Source organism: Anguilla rostrata, chromosome 17, assembly GCF_018555375.3.
Source record: "Anguilla rostrata isolate EN2019 chromosome 17, ASM1855537v3, whole genome shotgun sequence".
Taxonomy (NCBI): domain Eukaryota; kingdom Metazoa; phylum Chordata; class Actinopteri; order Anguilliformes; family Anguillidae; genus Anguilla; species Anguilla rostrata.
Window position 1 is genome coordinate 20,955,881 of NC_057949.1, and position 14,170 is coordinate 20,970,050.

The 14,170-nt window shown below is 50.5% G+C and overlaps 1 protein-coding gene and 1 long non-coding RNA gene across 6 annotated transcripts; both read left to right on the plus strand.

Annotated features, from left to right (window-relative positions):
• The first annotated feature begins 302 nt into the window (after positions 1-302).
• On the plus strand, positions 303-1,783 carry LOC135243409 (uncharacterized). Its single transcript, XR_010326629.1, has 5 exons — positions 303-511; positions 717-752; positions 832-984; positions 1,107-1,243; positions 1,400-1,783. It is a non-coding gene; the product is annotated as an uncharacterized LOC135243409 (long non-coding RNA).
• Positions 1,784-2,419: 636 nt separating this feature from the next.
• On the plus strand, positions 2,420-13,745 carry LOC135243653 (centriolar coiled-coil protein of 110 kDa-like). 5 transcript variants are annotated; one of them, XM_064315626.1, is made up of 15 exons: positions 2,420-2,642; positions 3,498-3,712; positions 4,055-4,226; positions 5,758-5,886; positions 6,404-7,499; positions 7,706-7,827; positions 8,358-8,673; positions 8,834-8,946; positions 9,158-9,274; positions 10,661-10,765; positions 11,127-11,243; positions 11,701-11,777; positions 12,114-12,179; positions 12,329-12,388; positions 12,665-13,745. In XM_064315626.1, exons 3-15 carry the CDS (start codon positions 4,083-4,085, stop codon positions 12,738-12,740), a joined length of 2,538 nt encoding a protein of 845 aa, XP_064171696.1. In that variant the 5' UTR covers positions 2,420-2,642; positions 3,498-3,712; positions 4,055-4,082; the 3' UTR covers positions 12,741-13,745. The 5 variants fall into 5 exon arrangements, with proteins under 5 accessions (XP_064171696.1, XP_064171695.1, XP_064171698.1 ...); XM_064315625.1 differs by lacking the exon at positions 3,498-3,712; XM_064315628.1 differs by lacking the exon at positions 3,498-3,712 and having other exon boundaries at positions 8,837-8,946.
• The last annotated feature ends 425 nt before the right edge of the window (positions 13,746-14,170 follow it).

Here is a 14,170-nt window from a genome sequence, read left to right on the forward strand (position 1 = left end):
AAATGTTCAAGGAAAGTCAAAAAAAAAGTGCAAAAAATTAATAAATGAATTTTTTTTTTTTTAAATGAAGTCACGCCTAAAATTATAGGATTGAGGTCACAAATCTGGGCATAGTAATGCAGGCCTATTAATAATATACATATCTGTAAAGGGGCAACACAACAAACAAAATAGCCAAACTGCAATGAAAAAATGACATGAAAAACAAATCAGGACCAAATCTGCCGGGTGGAATGACTGCAATCCTGTCTACATTGTATTGCATTGTTTGCTACCTGTCATCATGTGATCTGGTTTCCAGGGCGTGCCAGACCTTTTTTTTAGTGCGGCCGTGCACTTCTCGAAACAAAGCTACCAGTTCTCAAAAGAAATTGCGACATTTCAGAACACAAACGCCTGCCGTTGTAAACACTAAAAGAGAAAATGATTTATTTCGGGAAAGTAACAATCTTGGTTTCCATCATATGCTCATTTGGGGCCTCTGTACAACTGCCTCGCGGAGTAGACCGTTGTAAGTAGCCCGTTTTTGTATACTTTCTTACCAGTCCAAGAAAGGGCGCTACCTGTTTGTGATGTGTACAGCCCAATAGGCCTATCTATTTTACAGCGGGTAAGCCAGGCCTGCCATGTAGGCTACAACGCGGACAACCTCGGCTATATGGAAATGTGTCTGATATTCGTTGTCAGTGTTAACTCACTTCAGTTTCTCTTGACAGATGCATATTGTGAGAGTTGCTTGGCCACGACACAAGGTATGGTTGTTCTTCTGTCTGTGCATCCACATCACCACAGTCGTAAATAGGCCTATAACATGACGTTTTTTCCTCACAGAAATGGAAGCTATTGAGAGGAAACTGTCTTTGGGATCCAGACCACAGCTTGTTGAGAAGCTGGTCGATGACGTCCTTTGTGAAAGTGTATCCTTTCAAAGACGTGCTCATCTTCCAGCTGACCTGCTGAGGACAGCCTGCAAGCACCTGTTGGGTAAAACCTGCTCTTTCCAAGACCCCATATTGTAGGATTCAATTATCATATAATTCTTACAGGCCTACGATCTACGCCATACATATACTCTAATGTTTAAAACACTCGGATATGATTTACAGATGTCTACGGTGAAGAATTCCGTGATGCACTGCTGCGCCGCAGAGAATCCGAACGCCTGGACATTCTTTTGTGCTACGAAAATTCTTTGGCTTGTGTCGGAGTGAAAAGACACGCCGACCAGGTGGGCCAACAAGAAGTAAATCATAAAAGTGGAACGTTATTCAGAAAAAGTCAATGTTAAAAAGTCTGTATTCATATTTAAATATACCAATTATGCAAGTATATGCATGTGCATTTTTGTCTCACCAAATAAACATTAATAGACTATTCTATGTTCATTCTCCAATGGCAGAACAAGAATTCCTTCACGGACAGTGACATCGAAGCACTGATGCAGCATAACAGTGTGAATTTGCGCGTTCCGCGGCCTGTCCATACCAACATTACGAAGATGCCTTTAAAGGACGAACTGTAAAAAAAAATATGGCCAAGCGCTGATGGAAGGAATATATGCCTGATCAATACATCTGAGTACTAACAGCAGTTTATCTGTAAAAACACAGACATACATAAATGTAACGGTTTTGATCGGTTTAATAATGAACTAGGCCTATATTATTTATTAAGAAGTTATACGGGAATTGGCTGACACGATTGCTGTATTCATGTACATTGAAACAGCGATACCTAGTGGCTGTACTAGGTTACATTCTTACAGTAAATGGTTTGAAGTGCATTTTTGTTTGGAGTGATTTGTCTTCTGATTGGGTATTTTGAGGTAGGCTAAAATGACAAAGGAATAAAAGTCCCTATATTTATATATATAGCCCGATGCTTTTAGCCTATATCACAGGCTACGAGTTTCAGTAAGGTAGAGAACTAGTTTGTTTTCAATCATATTTCCTTAAAATAATAATTCAAGGAAGTTAGTTTTTAGTCCTGGTTAACCCCAGTGGAGCCTAGTTATTCGGTTTGTCGCCTCGTTGCTGTGTAATTCTGAAATTATAGAGCCTACATAAATTAACATACAGTTAAATACTAAAATATTTTCTTGTAAATGAAGACCGTTTCTTCCAGCACCTAAATAGCCTATGATACATTTTTCTTTCACTGCCTGGTCCGGTTTTACAAGATGACTTAAGGACCAAAGGTTTTGAGTGGGAGAACATTTGTCTTTGTTTTCTGAAGTCTTCATGAAAATGTGACCGCGGTACAGATAAGCCCGCATTTCCGTAACGTCGGGTTGCTACAGCATTGGCGAGATGCAAGTACAGTAATCTTGACCCTTAGCTATCTACAAAGGTAATTAAATATTGGCCACCCTAAATCAATTCGCTTGAGGACGCACTGTGTACCTAGCACTGTGGTTGCTAGGAGGCGCTGTTGCTGCCTGAAAATGGCGGAGATCACCGTACTGTATGAGGCGAGATCTAGCAAATATCTTGCTGGCTAGCAACTTGAAGCGATTTAATATTTTAAAGTATATGGAACATACCATCCTAGTTGCAGAAATATCAGGCTTGAATATCCGGTCACATCGGACAGAAGAGCGAAACGCTGACATAGCGGGGAAGTGGATGCCACACATAACTGAGGTAAGGCGAGGGCTTGACTTGCCATGGATTCATAGCGTTATGTGTGAAACGCCCAGCATCAAGTAACGTTAGCTAACCAGCAGTTAAAACATGTCATCTTTTCACTGATGTTGACTATTAATTATAATTATAAACATATTTAGATTATTGTCATCACAATGACAGCTAAACCGATACGCAGAAAACGCTTGGTAGCTAGGGAACTACTATAGTTATTCTGGCGAAGTGCGAACCGGGAATTTTGGAGCAATGAAAATCTGTGACCCAGTGAAGCTGTACTGGTACCTAGTCGCGGATTATCCTGGTAACTAACCAGCCAGGTAACTGCCAGTATTTAGGTGGTCTAGCTAGAAATGCTGTACAAGAATTAAGGATGTCGAATACTATCAGAATTGCAGTATCTGAAACATTATTAGGTAGTTATACCGCTGTCACGGAATTAACGACATTGATTGCAAGAGCATACATTGATAAATATTTTTAGGTTGGTTGGAAAACTGTCTAATAATGTATGTTTAGCTATTCACCAATACTACTAAAAGCAAATGTTTTACAGATGTTGTGGTTCGCTAACTAGCCAGCCATGAGATGTCGCGGCCACGACGCTAGAGATATTTGAAGGTAGCTAATGACTGGAATATTGCCTCATCCCTCAAATAGTGGGGGGAAATTTCTGGAAACGAGGGCGATAACAATGATATCGCTGCTGCATGATGATTATCGTGACGAATAGTGAGACCAACATGATTGTGCTTATTGTTAACACAAACGGAATGGGGCGTTTATTCAAAGCATGGTCGCATATAATGACGTTGTAGTACTTGCTCTTTTGTCTTTCGTGGCACCATACTTTAGAGACGTATGGTCAGCTCAGCACACTGGCCGCTCAACGTCCCTTTCCACTCTGTTATACACCTGGAACGCGTCCTGACGCACGTGGGGCCGCTGTTGTCAGGGTTCTACCCCAAGGGAGAGCAACAACAAAGGGGGATGACATCATGCCTGTGAGGGGAAAAAGAGCGACGCTCTCTTCTCATTCTGAACTACCACCACCAGCAAAAATAAAATGAGTGAGGAAATAAACAATTACAAACAAATAAGCAATTAAATTAATAAATAAACAAATAGTCCAGACAAGAAGGAATTGCCCACCTTCCCTCTAGAGACTGAAGCAATCACAGAAGGACAATGGTAAGGACAGTGATCTGTTTGTCTAGCTCTTTCAGTTGCTCAGGGCTTGACAATCTGCGAGGGTGATAAGCACACACCTATCATTGCCCCACTGACAGCTGCTCTCTTGGCAGACTTCCTCTCCAGTACTCATTTTTCTGTGAGCTGTTACGAGAACAATGTCCTGGTTTTAAACGGTTGTGCAATATAAAAGGTCTTTGTTGTGCATTGTGTGCTGGCAGGGTGTCTGGCAGTGGGGTCTGAAGAGAGATGGAGAGCTACGAGGAGTTCTGCTTCAGCAGCCTGGCCCGGCTACAGACACAGGGGAAGAGGAAGAGTAGCTGCGAGGCCTCCGGCCAGCAGAGGGCGCTCTCCCTCATCCAGTTTCATGGAAGGGCCCTGCTGTCACCTGTGGTAAGGAGACCCCTGAGGCAGTTCATGGTCATGCTGGGCATGCTCAAATTGCGCGCCTCTTTATGTGCAATCTACTTGTTTGTTAGTGACCCCTTTGTGGGTAATACAATCTATACAAATACAAATCTGCAGGTTCATGGCAACCAAATGAAATGTACCAGTGGGGTTTAAGGAAACAGTAGTAAGTCGCACACACACACACACACATACACACACACACACACAGTCTATCCGTTCAGTCTATCCAATCTCAGTGCTATACTCTACTCAACACCAGCTGACCCAGGTATCACAGTCTAGTAGATCTGCTGACAGCACATTAGATATCTTTTCAATGCAATTAACTTCACAGAACCAATATTTTAATGAATCTTAAATAAAGGGATTTTTGGCTTTTTGCCATGTAGTCAGGGTGTGTGTATTTACCTTTGCAGTACCGAAGTGTATTGTTTTAGTTAGATTTATTAATTTCTGAATATACTGAAAGTATGAAAGTAATATGAGCACCATAAGTAGCATTACTGTGTGTGTGTGTGTGTATGGAGATTGTAACATTACAGAAACAGAAGTCAGAACTCACCCCCAACATAGCAATCTGTCCGACGGCCCGCACCAGCCCTTAAACGGAAACAAGGCAAGAGACAGTTAAATGGACAGCTGTGAGAAAACCGGGCCAGTTTCAGGACATTATCCAAAATGCGTTTTCTAAAATGCTAAGTCACTTGAATTTATAATGAGCGGGCCAATGCCCGTGTGCTCTTTGGGTGAATCCTGGAGGAGAACGGCAGCACTGCATCACACTGAGGCTTTTAGCAGATGCTGTTCTCCAGGGCGACTCACTTAAGTGCACATAGGAACGTTTAGGCAACCAAGAGCTGGCGCCAGTTCCATTAGGGTCCCAACTGGCAGCGGCCCCTGCAGGGCCTGTTGGTGTCAGGTGGGCTGATCGGGCGCTGACGGTTTGTGACTTGAGTTTACTGAGGGCGGTGGGGTGAATGAAGACGTGTGTGTGCCCGCTGGTGCCGGGGATGTATGCGTTTGTGTCAGTGTGTTTATTCAGTGTGATAGCAAAGAGCACGTATGTGGGGGACTTCATGAGAAGGTGTGTGTGTGGGCAGTTGGGTTCTCATAGGAACCAGCAGTCCTGCTCACTGATGGAGTGAGTGACTGTCTGGCTGTTTGGCTGGCTGGCTGGCTGGCTGGCTGGCTGACTGACTGACTGGCTGGCTGGCTGTCTGACTGTCTGGCTGACTGGCTGGCTGGCTGACTGGCTGACTGACTGGCTGGCTGGCTGGCTGTCTGACTGTCTGGCTGACTGGCTGACTGACTGACTGGCTGGCTGACTGACTGGCTGGTTTCTCCTTGCACCCTCTTCAGACTATTCACATAACAGTAGTTTAAAGAAACACACTAATTTGCATTGAATTTTTTTTCGGAAATTTGCTTAACATTTGCAAAACATTCAGATGTAAACTTTATGTAAACAGATGCTACTGTGTGTGTTCGTGTGTGTGCGCGTGTGTGTTCTCAGCTAAGCGATGAGCAGCGCAGGGAGATGGTGAGGTACAGACAGAGGGCTACGCAGCTGGATGCTGAGAGACAGAGTTTGCGCAAGGAGAGACTACTGACCCAGGTTCAGAACATTCTGGATGGTGTACAGGTGAGTCAGTGAAACTGCACATTACAACACACACAGGTGAGTCAGTGGCCGCACACACGCACACACACACACACACACAATAACAATAACTACTCACCCATATCTGTGTTCCTGACCAGCAGGGACGTGGGAACTGTAGCCCAGTGTTCTGCTGAGTAAGAAAACAGCATTCCAACGATGTATCCCAGAATGCACCACTGTAGCCTACACAGTTCTTATCTGAATCCTCAATCTGCTGAATGGAAGCAAAACTACTGGGACAAGGAAGCATGTGTGAATGCTCTTATTCTGAATCCTACTGAAATGGACAGAATGTAGTACTACACATAGGTAAGGCAAGGGCTCAGAATTAACCAGAGGGCACACAGAATCTCTCAGATACATTCAGAGCAGACTGAGCAGTCATCTTTATTTCACACACAGTACTTCCAAGATGCGTTTCGCTGACTTCATGAGTTACATCAGGTGAGGTTATGAGATGATGACCGAAGCCCCTCCCCCTCTCTCCGACCGGCAGGTGCGTCAGGTGCCAGAGGAGGAGGAGCAGCCCCAGACCCCGCCTACACACGGCTCCCCAAAACCAGAGCTCCCAAATGGTTTCACCCTGCCTCCCCGCTGTGGAAGGGGGGTTGACGTCGCTCCATGTGGCACTAACGGGGGCGGAGCCCAAGAGAAGGTGACCCCCGTGTTCCAGAACGGGATGAGAGGGGAAGCGGGGGAAGAGCAGGACGAGGGGGGAGAGGAGGGGGGCGCGAGGATGCAGAGCCTGCTCAAGAGGTCCCGGGAGTGCATGGAGAGGGAACCGGGCTGGCTGGGGTCCCGGGGCAGCTGCAAGACCACGCCCACGGCCACGCCCACAGCCACGCCCACCGACGTGCTGAGAGAGAGCCTCTTCGATAAGGAGAACGAGAGTGGCGGGGGGCAGCCCAGCCCCGCCCCAGACCACGCCCATGCCCACCCTGGCCTGGACCCGAGCTCCTCCCCCAGTCCCCTGTCGGGCCTCGCGGGGCCTTACGCCCAGCTCCCCAGCCCGGAGCCCAGCATAAGTCCCCGCCCCCACCGCCGCAGGCCCCGCCCCGTTTCCGCCGGCAACATCTTCATCTCCTTCCCCGTGTACGCGGCGGAGCAGGAGAGGGGCACGCTGGCAGGATGGGGGCTCGCGGGGACCGCCACGCCCTCAAATGAGAGGTCCCCGCCAAACCACCCATCGCTCGCCGACTCACTGCTGCCCCCTGGAGCCGGCGAGCGGCGCGGCAGCCATTCTGGAGCGGGCGCGGGCGGCGAGGCGGGCGGACCGGCGGGGTTCCGCAGGCGCTCCCAAACGCTGGACAGCCAGCCGCACCCCGCCGTGGACCGCAGCCAGGAGAGAGTCCCGCGCTTCATGGGCGGGGTCCCCTGGCGCCCGCCGTGCCGTCGCTCCCCCCCCGCGCCCCTCGGCCAGTCGTACGACCTGGAGAGCCCCGTCCCGGCGCTGCTGCGCCCCCAGGTGGCCCCCGCGCGCTCCCCCTCGCCCGCACACTCGCCCAGCCTCGTCAAACGCAGCCTGGGCGCCGAGCCACGGCTCACTCTGGACCTCCTGACCACACCCCCGGAGCAGCCGGCCAATCAGACCGGTGAGTGTGTGATGCAGTTCCAGTGCACCAAACAGTGTGTGTCAGTAAATTCAGTAAGTTACAGTTTGTATGTGCATGTACGTGTGTATGTGTGTGTCTGTATCTGAGTAATCTACAACGTGTCTGCATCACCATTCTCACAGTATATATTTGTGAGTCAGTAGATTACAGTGTGTGGTGTGTGTGTGTGTGCGTGTGTATTGCAGGGGAGGCGCAGTGGGAGGTCCATGCCCTGGAGGACATGCGGAGGAGGCTGGAGGAGGAACACGCCCTGCAGCTGTCCCTCCTCATCGCCGAACAAGAGAAGGAGCAACGGCACCTCCAGCAGGTCAGGACAGACACTGAAACGGGCCGTGATTGGTTGCAGTCTCACCCGGGAGGGAGGGGCACAGTCAGCGGGCCACTCTCATCGCAGGAGAGCAGGAGGCTCCTCCGGTCGATTGGCCGCCTGCAGTCCGCTGGCACCGACTGCGTGTGAAGGCAGACGTCTGCGCAGCCCAGCTGGTGGACTGCAGAGGGAGAAGCAGCTCAGAAATGAAACGTTAACAGGCTCAGTTCTGTTAGACTTCATATCTAACAGTGTAGTATAATTGGTTGGGAACTGGGATGGCAACCTAAAGGTTGATTCCCAGCTAGGACACTGCCATTGTGCCCTTCAACCAGGTACTTGACCTGAATTGCTTCAGTATACATCCAGCTCTGTAAATGGATTCTGTGTGAAAATGTGAATGTTGTGTAAATCGCTCTGGCTAAGAGCGTCTGTGAAATGGCAGTTATGAAATGTAATGCAATATCTCTGAATCTTGTGAGACGTAGCGGTTCTCTGAGTGTCTGCTGGTCGCCTGTGCCTGTCTGTAGGAGCTAGAGGAGCGGGAGAGGAGACTGAGAGACCAGGGGGCCACGAGGGCTTCCGCTGGGGACCTGGGGCCCGACTGGGAGGCCCAGAGGGATGGATGCCCCGCCCTAAACATGGCAGGCCCCGCCCTCATCCCCGCTGGCCCCGCCCTAAACCTGGCTGGCTCCGCCCCCAGTCCTGCAGGCCCTGTCCTCAGCCCTGCTTGCCCCGCCCTAAACCTGACTGGCCCCGCCCACAGCCCTGCTGGCCCCGCCCTAAACCTGACTGGCCCCACCCTCAGCCCTGCAGAGAGGTCACCCGGGCCCGTACGCAACATGGGTAACCCGATTCTCCGCTCGTGACATCACCGCCAACGCACCAATCCAAACTGCCCCCGCAGTGCCGCGCAGCACTGACACACCCACTGCAGAAGCAAAGACGAGTGTACTGGCTGCACCTCCATGTTTAGAGTAACAAAGATGTCCCTCCCTGTTCCCAGCAGGCTTCACTTCCGCACTCAGCCCCGGCGCCCCCCCTCCTGCTGCTCAGCCCCCCGTCTACCTGTGGGGGCCCTCCTGGGGGGTCAGCAAGGCACGAGGCAGGCAGAGCCTGGTGTGTGAGCGGCGACACCTGTGTGTGTGCTTGCGTGCGTGTGTGTTTCGTGCAAGAGTGTGTACACCTGCATGTGTGTCTGCATGAATTTGCTAGCTGTGGAAGTATGTACATGCTGTATGTATATTTGTGTGTGTCTTCTGACTTGTAAGTACCTTTTTTGTCTATGTGTGTGTGTGTGCATTTGTGTTCACCTCCTCTCTCTCCACAGGTGCTGACTCCCGAGCTGCAGGGGGCGCTGTGTCGCTTAAGTGCCCTCGCCCGCGGTTTCCTCACCCGCCGGCTGCTGCAGACGGAGAAAGTGAAACACCTGCGCCAGACTGTGCAGGTGAGACACACGGGGGGGCAGACTTAGGGTGGGAGGGTCTCAGTAGTGATGGTGAGAGAGTTCACTGAGATACACAGCCCACAGTAGGGTTAGACCGTAGGGTGTGTGGTGTGGGGTCCTCAGTAGTGATGGTGGAGGGTTACGGAGTTAGCCACGTAGGGTTAGACGTGGGGTAGTGTGTGGTGGTAGGGTCTAGTAGTGATGGTGGGGTCCTGAGTACACAGCCCACGTAGGGTTAGGGTAGGGTGTGTGGTGTGGGGTCCTCAGTAGTGATGGTGGTAGGTTCACTGAGATAAGGCCCAGTAGTGTGCGGCAGGGTTGGTGGTGGTGTGGTGTGGGGTCCTCAGTAGTGACTGGTGAGAGTTGAGCAGTACAGTAGGATTAGTGTGGGGTCCTCAGTAGTGACGGTGGTTAGGGTTAGGGTTAGGGTGTGTGGGGTCCTCAGTAGTGATGGTGGTTAGGGTTAGGGTTAGGGTGTGGGGTCCTCAGTAGTGATGGTGGTTAGGGTTAGGGTTAGGGTTAGGGTTAGGGTGTGTGGGGTCCTCAGTAGTGATGGTGAGAGAGTTCACTGAGATACACAGCCCACAGTAGGGTTAGGGTTAGGGTTAGGGTTAGGGTGTGTGGGGTCCTCAGTAGTGATGGTGGTTAGGGTTAGGGTTAGGGTTAGGGTGTGTGGGGTCCTCAGTAGTGATGGTGGTGTCATGTTTATGTGCTTTCTCAGGGTTAGGGTTAGGGTTAGGGTGTGTGGGGTCCTCAGTAGTGATGGTGGTTAGGGTTAGGGTTAGGGTTAGGGTGTGTGGGGTCCTCAGTAGTGATGGTGGTTAGGGTTAGGGTGTGTGGGGTCCTCAGTAGTGACGGTGGTTAGGGTTAGGGTTAGGGTTAGGGTGTGTGGGGTCCTCAGTAGTGATGGTGGTTAGGGTTAGGGTTAGGGTTAGGGTTAGGGTGTGTGGGGTCCTCAGTAGTGACGGTGGTTAGGGTTAGGGTTAGGGTTAGGGTGTGTGGGGTCCTCAGTAGTGATGGTGGTTAGGGTTAGGGTGTGTGGGGTCCTCAGTAGTGATGGTGGTTAGGGTTAGGGTTAGGGTGAGGGTGTGTGGGGTCCTCAGTAGTGATGGTGGTTAGGGTTAGGGTTAGGGTTAGGGTGTGTGGTATGAGGTCCTCAGTAGTGATGGTGGTTAGGGTTAGGGTGAGGGTGTGTGGGTTCCTCAGTAGTGATGGTGGTTAGGGTTAGGGTTAGGGTTAGGGTGTGTGGGATCCTCAGTAGTGACGGTGGTTAGGGTTAGGGTTAGGGTTAGGGTGTGTGGGGTCCTCAGTAGTGATGGTGGTTAGGGTTAGGGTGTGTGGGATCCTCAGTAGTGACGGTGGTGTCATGTTTATGTGCTTTCTCAGGACACGCAGGAGTTCATCCGCTCGTTCCGCACTGAAGCTCCCCTGAGGAGAGGCGGCTCAGTCTCTGCACAGGACCTGTCCCTGCAGGAGAGGGTCAGAGCCCAGGTACTGCACAGAGCACCGCACTGACGCGCTGTCACTAACGCACTGACGCGCTGTCCCTAACACACTGACGCGCTGTCCCTAACACACTGACGTGCTGTCACTAACGCACTCACGCACTGTCACTAACGCACTGTCCACACTGACCATAACCTACAACCTGTACATTAATGTACTAACATGAAATTATGCACTAAGACTCACTGGCATCAATACACTGAAATGCAATGACACACTGGTATTGACACACTCAGACGCAGCAACGCAGGCCTCACAGCAGAGGTTTTGGGCACTGGTTCTGTCAGTAACGCACCCCGGGCTCTAACCGCTATCTGTGCCCCCCCCCCCCCCACCCCCCCACCAGCTGCGGGCCGCGCTGTTCGACGTGCACGACATCTTTTTCGAGATGCCCCTCCAGGAGCGCCTGGGACTGCTGCTACAGGACAGAGAGCTGCGTATGGAGAGGAAGCTCAGAGAGATGGTAAATGGGCGGCGCTCTCATCCAGTCAGCCAATCACTAGGTCCGGTAGGATATGATGCAGTGCTGGGCTTGAAATTCTGGCCTCAGGGTATTATTATTATTATTGTTATTATTATTATTATGTAGCAGTCCTATTACAGAATGAATCATCATAATAATGCAGTTTATGATTATTAGTAATAATGACTAGTAAACAGGGTAATAGCAATAATTGTAATTATTGTAAATAATAATCATAATACGCATCATGATCTTCGAATACACACTGACACATAACCTTTCAGCTTCTCGTTTGTGCTGTTGTTCAGGTCGAAATGTTCGTTTGACTCCGTAATGACCCATCTAACTGAGCCTGTGGTTACTGTCCCAGCTTATGGGTATGGACTGAACTGAGGAAGCCTCGATTCACCGCTTGAATGTTTCGGTTAACGCTCGCCCGTCATTTCCTGTTCCGAAGGAGAAAGCCAAGAGCCCCAGGGACAGGGTCACCCTGTCGGCCGCTACCCAGAAGTCCCTGGACAGGAAGAAGCAGAGGTGAGGGAGGGGGACGCTGGGTCGTGAGGGAGGGGTACGCTGGGTCGTGAGGGAGGGGGACGCTGGGTCGTGAGGGAGGGGGGCGCTGGGTCGTGAGGGAGGGGGGCGCTGGGTCGTGAGGGAGGGGGATCCCGGGGTCGTTGTGGTAGCGGCGGCGCCGCGTACGGACGATCGGAGACGCGATCCCGCCGTGACCTCGGGCGATGATCGCGTGAGCGTCGGGCGTGAAGCGCGAGGAGGCTGAACAGATCGCCTCACAGCGCTCTGCGGTGATGCTGGTTCGAATGCACACCAGGGGGCGGTTTCCTGACTGTGTCCGTTTGCTGCGTCCCTCAGAGTGGTTGGAAGCCCCGGGCACACCAAGAGGGTGCAACAGAAGCCAAAGAGCCCCCCCACCAACAGGCAAGTGCATGCACCCCCTCTCTGCCCCCTAACAACAACAGGTTGCCCTTGGTAACCAGATAGGCTGCGCAAGCCCCTAGTCTCCCTCTAAAGCCGGCCCCTCAAACCCCCTACCCCCTACCCCCTCACAGCCAGTCTCTCCCCCCCAGGGTCCTGCAGCCCAGCCAGGGACAGAACGCTCCCGTCCCGGGCCAGCTCCTCCGGCAAGGGTGCGCTCTTTAAAATCATTCCTGTCTTTCAGTGAACATTTATCCATTAACCCTGTGCTTCAGACATACATATTGCAGACTCTGAACAAAGAATGAAAAATAAAAACGTGTGTCGGAGGTGTAATGCTGGAAGGTTAGACAGTTTGAAGGTCCCTCAAATGAAGATAAATAAACATCACAAATGAAGAATTTTGATCAATGATTTTAATGAAACTGTATTAATGATGTATTCATGTATTCAAATATCCTCCCCCCTCCCTCCTTTCCCTCTGACAGGAGTCTGTACAGGAAGACCCCAGAGGAGAGGGTAAAGCATTCTGACACCCTAAGGAAGCAGCACTCACTGGGGTAGTGGTGATATCCCTCAGCCAACAAAACAAATTCACCCCACCCCTAACCTCCCACCCCCCTCCCTGTTCCCACGTCATCAATCCCCCCCTTTTAAAATTCCCAAACCTCCATGTCCCCAAGCCAACATCCCTCCCACCTGTATGCATAACATCCCCTTCTGAAGCCCCTCCCCCCATACACCTGCAACCCCCTTCCCAAAATCCTACCTACCACCCCCCCACCACTCACCACATGCATCTCCTGCCAAGTCTCCCCATTAGGGGGCGCTAGATGAGTCTGTCCAGCACACACTACCTTACAAAACATCTGTGAGGATGATGATCATCCTTCATCGGACTATTATTACTACAGTATAACATGCATTAAGTACAGGTAGTGAACAAAAAAACAAACATCAATGTTAAAATCATAGTTCACTTTCAGATGTTTTGGTTTTTTTTTGTTTTAGTGTTTTCGGTTGGCACAGACAGTTTTTGTGCACAATGAATGATATTTTATATACTTCAGATATTTTAGATTTCAGATACACAAGTTTCTAATGAGCTGCTGGCTTCACGATGGCTGGTATCGAGGCAGTTTGACTTCAGTTTCTAAAATATCCTTCATCGCAAACAAAAACTGGCTGGGCTTCAATTAAGAACATATGCCAACACTGAAATAGTATCCAAACAGAAAGTGAAGTATGCCTTTAATGCTCTTCAGAGGGTGCGGGGCCACCGTCTGAAAGCAGTGCAGTCTGGGTGAGCCTCAGCGTAGGGTCTGCCAGCGTCTGGAACTCAGCCGCGCCTCGGCGCCGCGGAAATCAATCGACTCACTTAGCGGATGGAAGCAGAAAACGCCGACTCAGCGTTTTTTTTCCAGAGCAGACTGCGAATGCTCGATTGGATGCGGATCAGGTGACACGGAAGGGCGTGACACGCGGATAATTTCAGCGTCGCGCCCGTCTGACCACCGGGTGAAAAAAACCCAGTCTGCAAGAAAGAAAAGGAGAAAGATGGAAAGAAATGTGCTATTGCATGGGGTGAAGACAATCACTTAGTACCTTTCAGTAATGATTGTCCTCTACCTAATGATTGCTCTCGAATGAGTGCCCCCCAAACCATGCCAAGATGTTCCCCCCGCAGCATTATGGAACCACCAGAGCTCCGGACTCACAACCAGTGTACCACCGCGTTCCTGCTTTTCGTCCACCACCTGTATGTTACAGTCAATGATAAACATTTTACACTGGGTTAGTTTACCTCCCACTCTGCAAACTGTTACCTTGCCAAGACGTGGTTGAGTCTGTTCCATTTTTGTGCTCAGCCAATAGAGATCGTTCAAATGGAGGCGTGTCTCTGTGATGTAGGGACTACAGCTCTGGCGATAGGCTTAGCCCAATGTAGAACCGAGATGTGGTCATGCCAGAGAACCATTAGCCCATGTGACAGT